General features: G+C 50.2%; 1 protein-coding gene across 1 annotated transcript; it reads left to right on the top strand.

The window, feature by feature from the left end:
* The first annotated feature begins 10,134 nt into the window (after positions 1 to 10,134).
* Positions 10,135 to 13,499, top strand: LOC147596405 (cyclin-dependent kinase 4 inhibitor B-like). Its single transcript, XM_086770493.1, has 2 exons — positions 10,135 to 10,326; positions 12,901 to 13,499. Exons 1-2 carry the CDS (start codon positions 10,171 to 10,173, stop codon positions 13,201 to 13,203), a joined length of 459 nt encoding a protein of 152 aa, XP_086626619.1. The 5' UTR covers positions 10,135 to 10,170; the 3' UTR covers positions 13,204 to 13,499.
* The last annotated feature ends 285 nt before the right edge of the window (positions 13,500 to 13,784 follow it).

A 13,784-nucleotide genomic window follows, 5' to 3' on the forward strand; every position in this document is an offset into this window, starting at 1 on the left:
CAGGACGGCGTCTGTTTTTTCTGTTTACCCTCCTCCCCGCCCGCACTTCTCTGTCCTTCCGTCCGAACGGGACGGGAGAGTCTGCGAGCGCTGCCGGACCCGAACCGGCCTCACCGCGTTTGCTTCCAGGCTCAAGTTTTAAACCAGGCTCCGAGGGGAGCTGAAGCGGGGAACCCCGGCTCCCTGGTGCGATTGCGGCTTTGGCAAATCTCTTCTTACCGGTAGGTACGGTGCTGTGCATGTCCGTGCACGGGCCCACGGCGCATCCCCGTCGCTCCTCGCGGAGGCTGCAGACGTGGGATCTGAAAGGAGGAAAATAAAAGCGCGATTTGTGTCTCTGCAAGCCCGATACCGCCCTCGCTTGAAGTCATAAGGGTATTTTACCAACTGACGGGTGACCTTCCCTGAGAGTTTCCCACTGATTTTGAAGAAATCGTTGACGGTTGCAAAACGAAGGCGGCGTGGGAACGAAAAGTTAAAAATCACTCGCCTGAGGGTTTCCCAAGCTGCTCGAAGGAGAGACTTTTGGCATGGAAAGGAACGAGCCGTCGTCACAAGAGGTGGCTGTGAGGGCTGTGCTGCTGGAGGAGGAGGGGAGCGAATAAATTAATTACCTGTGAGCCGATCCACGCTTCACCAGCGGTCCTGGGCGTGAGCATCCTCCGGTAAATCCGCCGCAGCGGGTGGCGTGGGGTGATGAGGACAGGTCTCATGGCATGAGTGGGAGGCCCGGCCTCCCTCCCAGCGCCACGCAAGACCGTGCTCAGAGTGCCCGGCCTCGGGGGCGAGGAGGGGGCAGCCCGGTGCGGCGGCGAGGGGGCTCCGGTCTCCTTCCCCGGCGCAAAGCTTTGCAGAGCTGCCTGCAGAGAGACAAAGAGGAAGAAGATTTACTGTCATTTTGCGTTGCTGCTGCGTGTCCGATCTCCAGATGTTTCACACATAAACATTAAAAATAATGTCCATACTTTTATGTAACGTCTTGGAATGTGTAATTTATTACGACAGTCGCATACAATGCGTGCTTTATAATGACTTCGTACAATTTGGCACACTGTATATATGTAATTACGCCGTTTATGTACATAATACATCTGTGTAACACCGATATAAAAATATGCATAATGTGCCTATATACTAAAAACATTTCGATTATGTACCAAGCCTGCATATTTGCTCATCAACCATTTTTAATATAATACACATATCTTTAATTATAACGACATTATAGGTATATAAAGTACATTAAAAAATAATGTTGCATTTAATCTACAAGTATCTACATTCATGCTTGCTTATTATAAGAATGCCTAGAATATATATTTTATGCACATCTTTCAATAGAAAAAAAAAATTACAACATGCGATGACAGCACCTTATGAGATTGTACCCTTAGCACACAGCATAGCCAGACACGAGCCCAGTGCAACTCTGGGAGCACAGTTGCCAAGTGCCTGCATCTCATGTCTGAGAAAAAATGGGACGGGTCTGGGACCAGACACAGAGAGAGGGCACGGCTAGAGCCTGACCACCCTCTTTACAGAGAAGTCAGAGTCTAATAAAAAAACTGTGCTTCCCACCTCTGTTAGATCAGTATCCTTATTTTTAAAGGTTGTTTTCTGCAAGGACTAGAATTTGGTTTAAAATTTTTAGTATTTCCATTGCAGCTTATGAAACAGCAACAACAACAGTAATAGTAGTAGTAGCAATAATAATCATAATGATAATGATTATTATTATTATGGTAATACTAATAATACTACTACTAATAATAATAATACTACATAAAATTGTCAGGGAAATAGCAAACTTCCCCAGGCTGACCACACCACAAGAGTGGAACATGCCCTGAAACCCAGAGCCGCACAGTGCCCGGTTGCTGTGACCCTGCCTGGCACTGCGGGTCCAGAGGCCCTGCCCGGGCTGGGCCCCCGTCAAGGGGTTCTCACCCCGTGGTAAGCAGAGGTCCCCATGCCATCCCACCCGGCCGATGGGGCTGCCACGAGCACCTTTTCATAGAATCAGGGAACATTTTGAGTTAGAAGGGACCTTTAGAAGCCATACAGTCCAACCCCCCTGCAAGGAGCAGGGACATCTCCAACCAGATCAGGTTGCTCAGAGCCTCATCCAGCCTGGCCTTGAACGTTTCCAGGGATGGGGCATCAGCCACCTCTCTGGGCAACCTGTTCCAGTGTTCCACTACCCTCACTGTAAAAAAAATTCTTCCTAATATCCAATCTGAATCTGCCTCCCTCTGTTTTAAAACCGTCACCCCTTATCCTATCCAACACTTCTTCTGGCAGCAGAGGGTCCAGGGCTTGGGGTCCCCCCTGAGAAGAAGAAGAGCACTTGTTAACAACAAAGAGCAACACACATTTAGGGAAAGCCCTAAAAGCACTGAGTTTGATGTGGCAGATGATTCGCGCTTTTTATGTTTAATGTAACTGGGTATGTGAGCACGCAACCCCCTGCAGCAGGCTTTGCAAGATGCTCCCGTGCCCGGCTCGGCCATGCAATTCAGCGTTGGTGGGTATTTGGTTTCTATTGCCAAAAGTGTAGGTTCATCCTCCCACCGCCTCCGGCACCTCCGTCACGTACCCAGGGAGGCGTTCTTTTCTCTTGATTTCGCCCGGCCTTGTCAGAGAGGAGTCGCCACGGGAGGGGGAGGGAAAAAAGAAAAAGAAAAAAAAAGAAAAAAAAAAAAGGCAAAATAAATTAAGAAAGCATCTTTCGAAAAGCTGCTTTCATTTCGAAATGGCTGTTTTCACTCACCCGTTTCCCAGGCTTGAAGTCGGACTCGGTCCAGGAGAAACCGTCACAGGCTCTTCTTTCTCCGCGCTGCTGCCAGGGTCTCTCCGCGCCCGGCAGAAGAGGGAGATTTCTACGGGCACCTGCGTTACCGGCCAGCCGAGAGAAGGAGGGGTTTGTTTGCCCCCTCCCCCCCTCGGAATCTTCCCTGCCGGCTCCCTGCGGCCCCCCAGGGCCGGTCCAGGCCCCTCCGCACCTAGGGAGGGCGAGGATGCTCCCCCAGGACCTGCACCCACCCCTCCCGTCACCCATCCCCGCATGGGGGTACCCCGCACCCCGGGAGGGGGCATGCAGGGGGGCTTCCGGGGACGGGGACGGGACGGGATGGATGGAGGGGGAGTGGGACCCTCACGTCTCCTCCCAGCCGCCCAGGGATGCGGCAGCGCCTGGAGCCGGGGGACAGCGGCGGGTTACTCCGGTGCTTCCCCGCCCCTCACCCGCTGCCAAAATCTCACCCTTCCAACCGAAAACAAAGCGGTCTGGCACCGCGGGAGCGCTCCCGGGGACGAGGTCGGGGGAGAGGAAATAGTTAATTGCCCGTTTCGGTTACCGGTGGGGGGAGAAGAGATCCGCTTTTTTTTTTTTTTTTTTTTTTCCTCGCTCCACTACGCAACGGCCCCGCGTCGCGTTCAAATGACCATGTGACAAGGAAATAGCTGCTCGCCCGGGCCAATGCTGGCCTGCGCTTTTAAAGAGGCAGGGATCCGCTAGCCACCCCCCCATCCCCCCACCCCGGGACACCAATGCAGCCCACGGGGGGAAGGGCGAGGGTCGCGGTGTGCCGAACCGCCGCATCTCCCGCCCCGTCGAGGGGCGCGGATTCCTAAACCAGCCAACCAAGGAAAAATAAAACCAAACCAAAACAAAATAGCACACCCTCCCCGAACGGAGCGTGTCTGGAGGGGACAGGAGCCGGGGAGGTGGGGGGGCAAGGACATGTCGTCAAGGCTTTATTTGAAAGCAGGGGAGCGCCCTGCGATTGGCCGGCCCCCGCGCCCGTTCGGTGGCGGTGCCGGTCCCCGGGACGAGCTGGTGGGAGGGGAGAGAAGCCGGCGGCCTCCCCGCTCCCCATCCCCCGTCGCCGGTCCTCCTGGGCCCGCTTTGGAGGCGGGAGCCATCATCATGGGAGGCGTTTAAAGGCAGAGGAGGGAGGGGGAGGGGGCGGAGGGAGGGAGGTAAGTCGAAATGGGGAGTCGAAATTCGTCAAACGGAAAAGAGACCAAAAAAAAAAAAAAAAAAAAAAGAAGAAGGAAAAAAAAAAAGAAAAAAAGAAAATCCTCTCCAATGAATGGAGGGTGAGCGGGGCCGATTCACAGTCGGGGCCCCGCCGGGGAGGTATTTCTAGCGCGGCACGGCGGGGGCTCCCGCGCGCCCATGCCTCCCCGAATAAGGTGCACTGTTCGCTTTCGGCGGGCCCGCAGCCGGCGCCGGGCCCGGGCCCTGGGCTGGCGCATCCTCCGCGGCGTCGTCGGGGCTCTGGGCCGGCACCGGCCGCCGGGCCTGGCCCTGCTACTGGTCCTGCGGAGGAGGCCCCGCCGCAGCCCCCGGCCCAGGTAGGGCCCACGGGGAGCGGGACTGCGCGGGGGGATGGCGGGGGGAGGGGGGAGCCGGGGGGTGGGAGGCACATGACACGGTGGCGGCCGGTCCGACGGGGAGCAGGGGGCGGCGGGGCCAGCCCGCTGCCGGCGGAGGCCCCGCACCCGGTGGCGCAGGGCCGCGGAGCCCAGGTTACACGGGAGACGCCTGAGGTTCGCACAGGCGTGGGGTTTATCTGTTTTTTTTTTTTTTTTTTTTTTTTTAACGCAGTAGGAAACAACAGGTCCTGGAAAAGTTATTGTAACGTATTTCTGCCTCCCTCCTCCCCCCTCCCGAGGAGTTTTTCTTTTCTTTTTCTCTGTGGCTCATTTTGAAAAATAAAAAAAATTAAACCCACCACCCCTTACCAACGTTTGCAGACTGTGCCTTGCGAACAAGGAACATAACTATTCCTTCGAAGAGAGAAAATGGCCACTGTTTTCCGAGTCTGCATTACTTTCCACTGTTGCAAACGACAGTGAAATACGGTGGCCTGCTATGCCTTCCCCTGCTTTTGTATGAATATGCGCGATAAAGGGTCAGAGCGGCCGGGCAGCCGTTAAAATACACAAGTAAAGGACCTGGAGAGACACCCGAGGCTCGGGCGCTTTTAGAGACTTTTTCCTGGTTGCAGAATGCAAATTCAGATTGTTGTGGGTCTGCAGGGCACAGCTTAGGCCTCCGCCACTACACGTGTCTAGAGAGAGAGTGAAACATAAAGCGAATATTAATTTTGGTGGGTATTTGTGGATTGTTCTGCAAAATCCTCATAGGGAGTGATGAGAGGAGTCCACGACCTCCTGTAATCCAGAGCACAGAGTGGAGGAGATCAGAGGTAGAAGAGAAAGAAAGCAGAAATATTTACCTGAAAATATCTACAAAAATAGAGATTACATTTTATATATATATAAATGTATATATATAAAAAATATATATTAAAAAATCAAACCCTTCAGGCTAAAGGACTCGAAGTGTGGAGTTAAAGCAATTCAGTTTGCCTGCTCCAGAGTCTGATTAGATCACTTTTAGCGCTTTTTTTTAATATCAAATGAGGGGAGATGCAGACACATACATACACGTGTGTGTATATAAATATATATATAAATACACACACACATATATATAAAAATCCAAAACTATATTCAGTGTTTGCTCTCTCCTTCAAATCCCTCGTTTCTTGCATTTGCAGTAGGCCTAATTTCTTCATCTTACACTAGGTGGGGGAAAAAGAAAGTACAAACTTCATCTGACCTGAAATGCACGAATCTCGAATGTAAAACAAAATAGGAAGATGCCGATTATCTCGATGTAAATTCTCTGTACAAAGGACAAAACACTCTTGTGGATCAGACAGTGTAGCAATTATTGTTTCTCCCTATTTCCACACTTGCTGTAAATAATGCTGATTTATGGGGGTTCTCTTGTGTGTGGTTTTTTGTTTTGTTTTGTTTTGTTTTGTGCTTTTTTTTTTTTTTCCCCCTGAGCTTTTTACCGGGGAGATCGAGTTCTTCTAAAATGCCGGTTAGGTCTAAAACAGTCCCTGAAATGTGCTGGAAATCTCATTCTGTAAGGGGCTGGGGAGGAGTAAAACAAGGGTGTGTGTTTAATCTAAGAAAAAAAAAAAAGTATATTTTCACAAAGATGATATTTTCCCTTGCTCCTTGCATAATAGGATGAAACGATATTACAGTCACAAAAGTAGGGCATAAATATTTTGGGGGCTCTGAGACAGCAAACCCCGAACCCGTAGCATTTCGGGCCACAGTCTGCAGGAAGAGTGTGGCTTTGTGTTCAAATTTGATGGAAATCTATATTGGGGGGGAAAAAAAAAAAAGTTTGGAAATAGAGAAAAAAAAAACAGCTCGTTTTTTTCCCCTCATTTCCTCTTTAGAGAGACGGGTCCTATTCTCAAGCTTTGTTCAAAATTAAATTGCTTAATTAAGTAGATGGAACAAAGGGAAATGCCACGCTTCTCGGGCAGGGTTAGAAAGCCTTTTGCCGAAGCAGCGCCCACGAAGCTGCTTACGAGCCCCGAGTGGGTCCGAGGCGGGGGACCGACACTCGGAAACTGGCGGGCAGGGGCGCATTTTCCTTGCAATATCTAAATCTATTCATTTCTTAGGGCGATTAGAGATATTTTATTTGTTTTGCCTTTTGTGTGTATGTGTGTCTTAATTTGCTATTTGCCTTTGCTGCGCTGTTTGGTTTTTAAGGAAGGGAGTATTTTGCCTGATGAATGTTTAATTGTTTTTCGTAAACGATTAGGTGATTAGCCAGAGCCATCGGGTCCTTTTACTTTCCAGTGACTCCACAGTCCAAAACGAGCGACCGAAATAATATGCACCTAAGATTTTCTGGAAGATTTCTAAGAAAAATATGAAAATACCTGGGGATATTTTCACAGCTATTTAGTGCAGCATATTACATTCAGAAATTCACTCTGTGCAATTTTATACCACAGGACTCGGGAAAAATAAACCGAAGTATTTATTCTTTATTTTTACAGGTTGCTGGGTTGGGGGTTGGTTTGGGTGGGTTGCGGTGGGTTTTTTTGTTTGTTTGGGGTTTTTTTTTTTGTTTGGGGTTTTTTTTTAGTTTTTTTTATATATTTTTTTTTAGGGGGGTGATTGGGGTTTTGTTTTATTTTGGTTTTAATTTTATTTTCAGAAGAAACTGAACGGCACAGCTCCTAAAATTAAGGTGCTAGTTTTTCTTATTCTTGCCCAATATGTGTAATGAGGACAATTGTCTTTGCAAATATACTGACATTTGAAGCTGAAGAGTAGAAGGATACTGTTCAACTATTTCAATTCATCGATTTTTCTTCATTTATAGCATAACTCCAAACAAGCATTTCCCCCTCACCCTTAATCATAAATCAGGTCACTTCCACACAACCTCTCCGTTGCACCCCTCGTGCCCCTTTTTTGCCTATTTACAGGCGAGGAAATCCCAGTATTATGTTTTCTGTACTTTGTCTCTTTGTAGTATCTAATTAAGCCCTAAACTTATTACCAAAATACTCTTTAGATTATAAAATAACTCAAGTAAATGTCTTGAAATACTTAAAAAAAAAATCTTTTTTTTTTTCCTTAAAAGGGTAGCATTTGCTCAGCCTTAAATAGGGCATAAGATGGCTGCTTTTGCTAACTGAAAATTACTTTTCCCGTCCTGTATGCTATTATCTAAAGATCTCGAACAATTAGCAGGATTGCTGTACTGCAGTATTAAAATTGATCTAATTTCAGTGTAAAAGACCTGTAATGTTGAACAGCGACTTTACAAATAAATAAAAGTAGAAATATAAGACAGGGACACTGTTAATGTGGCTCTATTTTTTTTTCTTTTTTTTTTTTTTTTTTTTTTTTTTGAGGGGGAGGTAGTATGTCTACAGTAAGGTTTTTTGTTGGGGAGAGAAGATGATTTCTGCTCCCTTCCCCCAAGATACAAGTGTAACACAAGGGTCGTTTTTAAAATACATTAGTACAGGCTTGGCTATTACTTCCCTGACTTCAGATATGACCGTGTGTTTTTACGTTTCGATTAATATTAGGTCCTCTGTTGGTACTAAAATTGTGCTAAATGGGATTTGCATTTGTGGGGAGAAAAAAATCGTATGACTTCAATAATGTAACATAACATTGTGTCTTTTTAATGGTCTAGTAGCTTGATGAGTGGTTTGGAGTGTCGGGAATCGTTAGTGGGGGACCGTATTTGTTGTTTTACGCCATTCTGCAATTTCCTAGCTTTTAACAGATTTTAGCAGGGATGGAGATGCAGACAGGCCTTGCAGCTTTTCTAGTAACATCTTAACTTACAAATGTGTTGACGTGTGAGTGTATATTTTTAGATAGTTATATATTCACACAAAAAAAGGCACATATGCATATATTTATATGCACACACACAAATACATAAAATCCACCATGAACACTGCTTCACATAAAGGAGCACCAAGCAGCCATAATATGCAACCCTGTCGTGCCTCACTATTTATTTGAAATTTTAAGACACCTGACACGGTTGACCAGGGAGGTTTTATCTTTGCACGTATCTCTACATGAGTATCATTGATAGCAGAGAGTGCACGAAGGACTGGAGGGCACTGCGCTTGTCAGGTGAGGGATTCCCTCTCACTTTCTCAGACTTGATGGACTTTAAAAAAATCCACTTTTAAATTTTATTTGTTGGGTTTTTTAAAATTTTTTTTAACCACCCGCCAGCCCTGGCGTCTGCTCTGCACCACGCGCTGCAGCAAACCCACGATGCGTGTGGGCCGGCCAGCGGGTCCCTGCCGAGCGGGGGTGTCGCCTCACCCGAGCCCCCCTCAAATGTCTCCCTGCTCTTACAACGCCATTTTCCTCAGAAACTTCCCGAGGGAGGCCCAGAAAGCCCCCAAACGGGGAAATTTCAGCGAACCTCTGACTTGCCTACCCAGGGTTTAATTCGTATTTATTTCTCCTCATCCGAGGATGCCTCTGCCTCTCGGCCGCGGGTACACGTCGAGACCAAATGGCCGATTTTCCCCTTTCCCCAGACGGGACTGTCCGTGCACCCTAGCCGGCGGGGGCGAGGGGGGGTTAACGCCGGAGGGAACAAAGGTGCCCCTGCAGGGCCGATACTGCTCCTGCGGCAGCTGGAAAATAAGAGATTAGGGAACTGATATCTGGCGGGGGGGGGTGGGGGGGGGCCGGGAGGGGAAAAAAAAAAAAGGAAAAGAAAAAAAAAACAACATTAAAAAACTTTCTTAATATTTTTTCTATCCCGCCTCGGAACGCCGCCCCCCCTCCCTGCGTTGCCCTGTGGGAATGCAGGAATGCAGGAGCCTTGAATCCCCCCACCTCGTCTCAGCCCTTACCCAGGTCCGTCCGCAGCTTCCAGGGGGCGAAACAAAACCGAGGGGGTTTTTCGCAATTTTCAAGGGGGCCAAGCCCCCGCTCCCCTCGAAGTGGGGGGAGGGGGGGGAGGGATGAACGGGAGGGTGGGAAGCAGGGAGGAAGAGTCAGGTGCTTGGTTTTCGGGGACCGTCCGAGCGGCGAGGCAAGGCCCTGCCGGTACCCCGTCCCGTCTGGGTCTCGCCGAGGTGCTGAGACTGCCGCCGGCTGGGAGAAGCCACGCAGCTCCACCGGGTGCCGTGGGGCGGGATGGCAGACTTCCTGCGGGTACCGCTCCTCTTCCTTATCCGGACCGATCGCTCCCGGCCGGCGGAGGGGACGGACCCCGGAGGGGAGCCCACCGCTCGGAGCGGGATCGGGGCAGCCCCCCTCCCTGCTCCCTCACCCTTTCCCGTCCGCAGGCAGAAAGCCAAATTCACCCCTCGCACAAGAAGATCTTCCCCCGGGCGCGGCCCCCCATCTCCCACACCTACGGGAGGGAGGCAGCCGCCCCGCACTCTGGGGGAAGGCGGGTGGGGGGGTATGAAATCGCGCTCCCCCGTGGGGATCCCGACAGCCCCCGACTCTCAGCTTGTGGAGCGGGCTGCCGACCCCTCGACGTCCCCCACTCCTCAGTGCCCCCCATTTTACGGCAGCCGAGGGGAATCGCAGTCCCCTCCCTGCTGGCAGCCAGGGTCGAGGGGACGCTACAGCCCCCTGCCCCACCTGCCATGTGCGCGGGGCGGGAAGGATACGTCAGGCGGTGCCCGGGGGGGTGGGAGGGTAGGGGCCGCCTGCCCTGGGAGAAGGTGGGGGGGCAGGGGGCGGCCGCTGCCCTGGGGGAGGAGGAGGAGGAGGAGGAGCTGCGGCAGAGCGAGGTCCCGGCTGGGGGAGGTGGAAAGCCCGGGCAGGGCCATGCGGGGCGCGATGGAGGGGTCTCCGCGGGGTGAGGGTCTCGGTGACCGGCTGTGCAACGCGGCCGCTCGCGGGGATCGGGACACGGTACGGAAGCTGCTGGACGCGGGCGCGGATCCCAACGGGACCAACTCCTTCGGGAGGACCCCGCTCCAGGTACGCAGCACCGGCGGGGGGGAAGAGGGGGCGGGGAGGGGCGAGCTGTCCTCTGCCGCGCTGGAGGGGGACGGGGCGGGGGATTTCGGGTCTTGGATGGGGTTTTTACCGTTTGCGATCGGAGCCGGGCTCCATCCGCAGCTGGCCGAGCACCAGCGGGCGATTTTCTAAGCCCTCGCCCGTCTGCGAACCGGAGATGGGGCTTGTGGGGGCAGCGCCAGCAGCAAACGAATGGTGCCGAAGGGTACTGGAAAGGAGAAGTGGGATCGCAGAATCCGCTTCCAAATGGGTTCGGGGAGCTGACTGAGCTCCGACTCGCTTCTCGGGTCTATTCGTTCGTTTTAAATACAGCCTGTATGGGTCTTTGCCCCAAGGAAATCGGAGCGGGGTCCCTTACCAGTACTGTCATGTGCAAGAAGGGCACAGAAGACAGTCTAGCGGTTGTCACCGAGTAGAAATTGTAACTCGAAGCTAGGCATTTCTTAGCAGTCGCCACTATTATAAGTAGTTTTTTAAATATTCACTATTCATCCATAGTGACAATATTAATTGACAGATATTAGAAGTACCAGAGTGGAGTGGCTTCACAGGCATTTTGAGAGCTAGAAGTGTGTTATATTAATCGACATATTCAAGCTGAAAGATTTAAAATGCTCTTTGAACAACTGATGTACTGTGATTTAAACGGGCGTTTTGCGTTTCAGTAGAAGGTTTTCTCGAGTTGTCATCTGGAGCGATATATTTAATGATTCACCAGCTAAGCTGAACAGCCATTTTAGTCTTTGGATTTTATATGGAAAAGGAAGTATTTTTCTGAAGGAAGTTACCGAGGAGGGCACTGGGAAAGTTACTCGTTTTGTTTCTGCTGTAGGTTCAAATTCCAGACGAAAAGGGTCTCCAAATGGTTGTGAATTTTCTCTTTTCTCCCCTAATTTCAAAGTAAGACTAAGTTCTCTCTCCTTTACCAGCACTCTGCAAAATGGCTGTCACTCTGACTTGTGGGCTGTCTTTAGCTTTCAGAAAATCTTAGCCCCTACAGGGATTTATAAACAATGAAATTTATAATTTTTTTTCACAGTTTTATGATAAGTAAAACCAAATATTTGTAGTCCATAACCAAATTCTCTCAAGAAATAAAAGAATGAGAAAACCTGTTTTCTCAAGCTATTTTCTACAGTGTTAAGATTCAATTTATGGAGGTTAAATTTCCATTGGAAATGAGCAGAAGAATGTGGGAAGTAAAACCCCAAGTGTAATTTTATTTTATTTGTTTCTTGGTTGGTTTTGATTGCTCGCTTTTCTTGATTTTGTTTAGTTTTATTTAGCATCATCAGACCTTCCCAGAAGTTTCTGCTTTTGGTTCAGCTGCAGAAGGGACAGGAAAGTTTTGCGCATCACCCCTGGGCGCTCGGCGCCTTTCCTGACTCCTCTGAGAATCAGCATCGGCTTAGCCAGAGCTGAGAGAGAGAGGAATGGCTGGATCCAGAGCTCAGGATGGGGGGAAACCTGCATCGGGCACCTCAAAAGAGCCGGGCAGCTGCCAGGGCCGTTATACCCTGCTATAATGTCATCGTGCCATAAATGGTACATATTAACGATATATATACATGCCATACGCATTGTGTATATATATGTGTATATGGATCTATGTGTGTGCGTGTCCATACATACATGTGTGTGTGTGTATATACACACCAGGAGTATCCTGTGTTCCACAGTACATCATATAAATGGTATAAAATGCAGAGCAGAACACACAGACACGTAGCACCTAGTCTGGAAACAACAGACATCGTAGTTAGTATTTTAATTTGATGGTGGAATCATAGGACACCTCAAGCTAATGCTTTAATTTATCATAGCATCAAGAGATACCCCAAGCTGAAATTTTCATTTATCATACAATCATGGGATACTTCAAGGTAGTGTTTTAATTTGTCGTGGAATCATAGGATACCTCAAGTTAATGTTTTAATTTATCATAGCATCAAGGGATATCTCAAGCTAGTATTTTAATTTATCATAGTGCCATGGGATACTCCAAGCTAATATTTTAATTTATCTTGGAATAATGGGATACCTCAAGTTAATATTCTAATTTATTGTGGAATCGTGGGATACTTCAAGCTAAAATTTTAATTTATCATAAAATCATGCGATACCTCAAGGTAATGTTTTAATTTATCATAGCATCAAGGGATATCTCAAGCTAGTATTTTTTTTTTTCATAGAATCACAGTTAATATTTTAATTTATCTTGGAATCATGGGAAACTCCAACCTAAAATTTTAATTAATCATAGAATCATAACATACTTCTAGCTAATATTTTAATTTATCACAGTATCATGGACTACCTCAAGCTAATGTTTTTATTTGTCGTGCAATCACGGAATACCTGAAGCCGATGTTGTAACTTCTCGTGTAGAATGCCTCCAGCCGGAAGGGACCCGTGGGGGTCACCGTGTGGGCACGCGGGCCACAGCTGCAAACAGCTGGGCGCGGGGCACGGCACCCCCAGGCCCCCCTCCCTGCGCCTCCGCGCCCCCGGCCCTGACGCTGTCTCTCCCCGCAGGTGATGATGCTGGGCAGCCCGCGGGTGGCCGAGCTGCTGCTGCAGCGCGGAGCCGACCCCAACCGCCCCGACCCACGCACCGGCTGCCTCCCGGCCCACGACGCGGCCCGCGCCGGCTTCCTGGAGACGCTGGTGGCCCTGCACCGTGCCGGCGCCCGCCTCGACCGCCCCGACGGCCGCGGCCGCCTCCCCCTCGACGTGGCGGAGGGGGGCCCCGACGGGGCCGTGGGCCGGTACCTGCGGAACCCCCCGGCCACTGCCCCACCGGGAGCCGGACCGGCCGCCGAGGGGGCTGAGGGCTGACCGCTCCCCCGCCTCGCAGCGCCGCAGCCGCCCCCCGCAGCAGTCCCCCCCCCACCCCGCTGGCACCCAGCGAGCGCTCCCCGGAGCCTTGTTGCTGGGGAGGGTCTTCTTCCTCTGTTCCGCCTCCGCTGCCAGAGCTGCCCCCCTGGCACTCCGTGTCCCGCTTCTGCCAGGCGACGCATGCTGCTGAGTTTTTGCTAAGAAAAAGCGGGAAGGACCCAACCGCTGCTGGTCCTCGCCCAACCCCCGCCGAAGGACAAGCGGCAAAGGGCTCTCCGGTGCTCCAGGGGGAAAAACCCCACAAACAAACAAACAAACAAAAAAAAAACCCAACCAACCAACCAACCAAAAACAAAAACAAAAGACGTGGTCGTTTCCCTCCTCCGTGTATTGTTAAATTGATGCAATTTAGAGACGCGAGAAGGCTCTGTTTCCCTTAGCTCCTCGCTCATGCTTGTCTCATTCGCGGCGGTACCCATTTTATTCATCATGGCACAATCCTGGAGAGCTTTTTATTTTAGCGATGCCTTGAGATTCTTTCATACAGCCCTCTAGAAACACTGAACGCCTTAGCCATCTCG

This window comes from Chlamydotis macqueenii, chromosome Z, assembly GCF_036417535.1.
Source record: "Chlamydotis macqueenii isolate bChlMac1 chromosome Z, bChlMac1.mat, whole genome shotgun sequence".
Taxonomy (NCBI): domain Eukaryota; kingdom Metazoa; phylum Chordata; class Aves; order Otidiformes; family Otididae; genus Chlamydotis; species Chlamydotis macqueenii.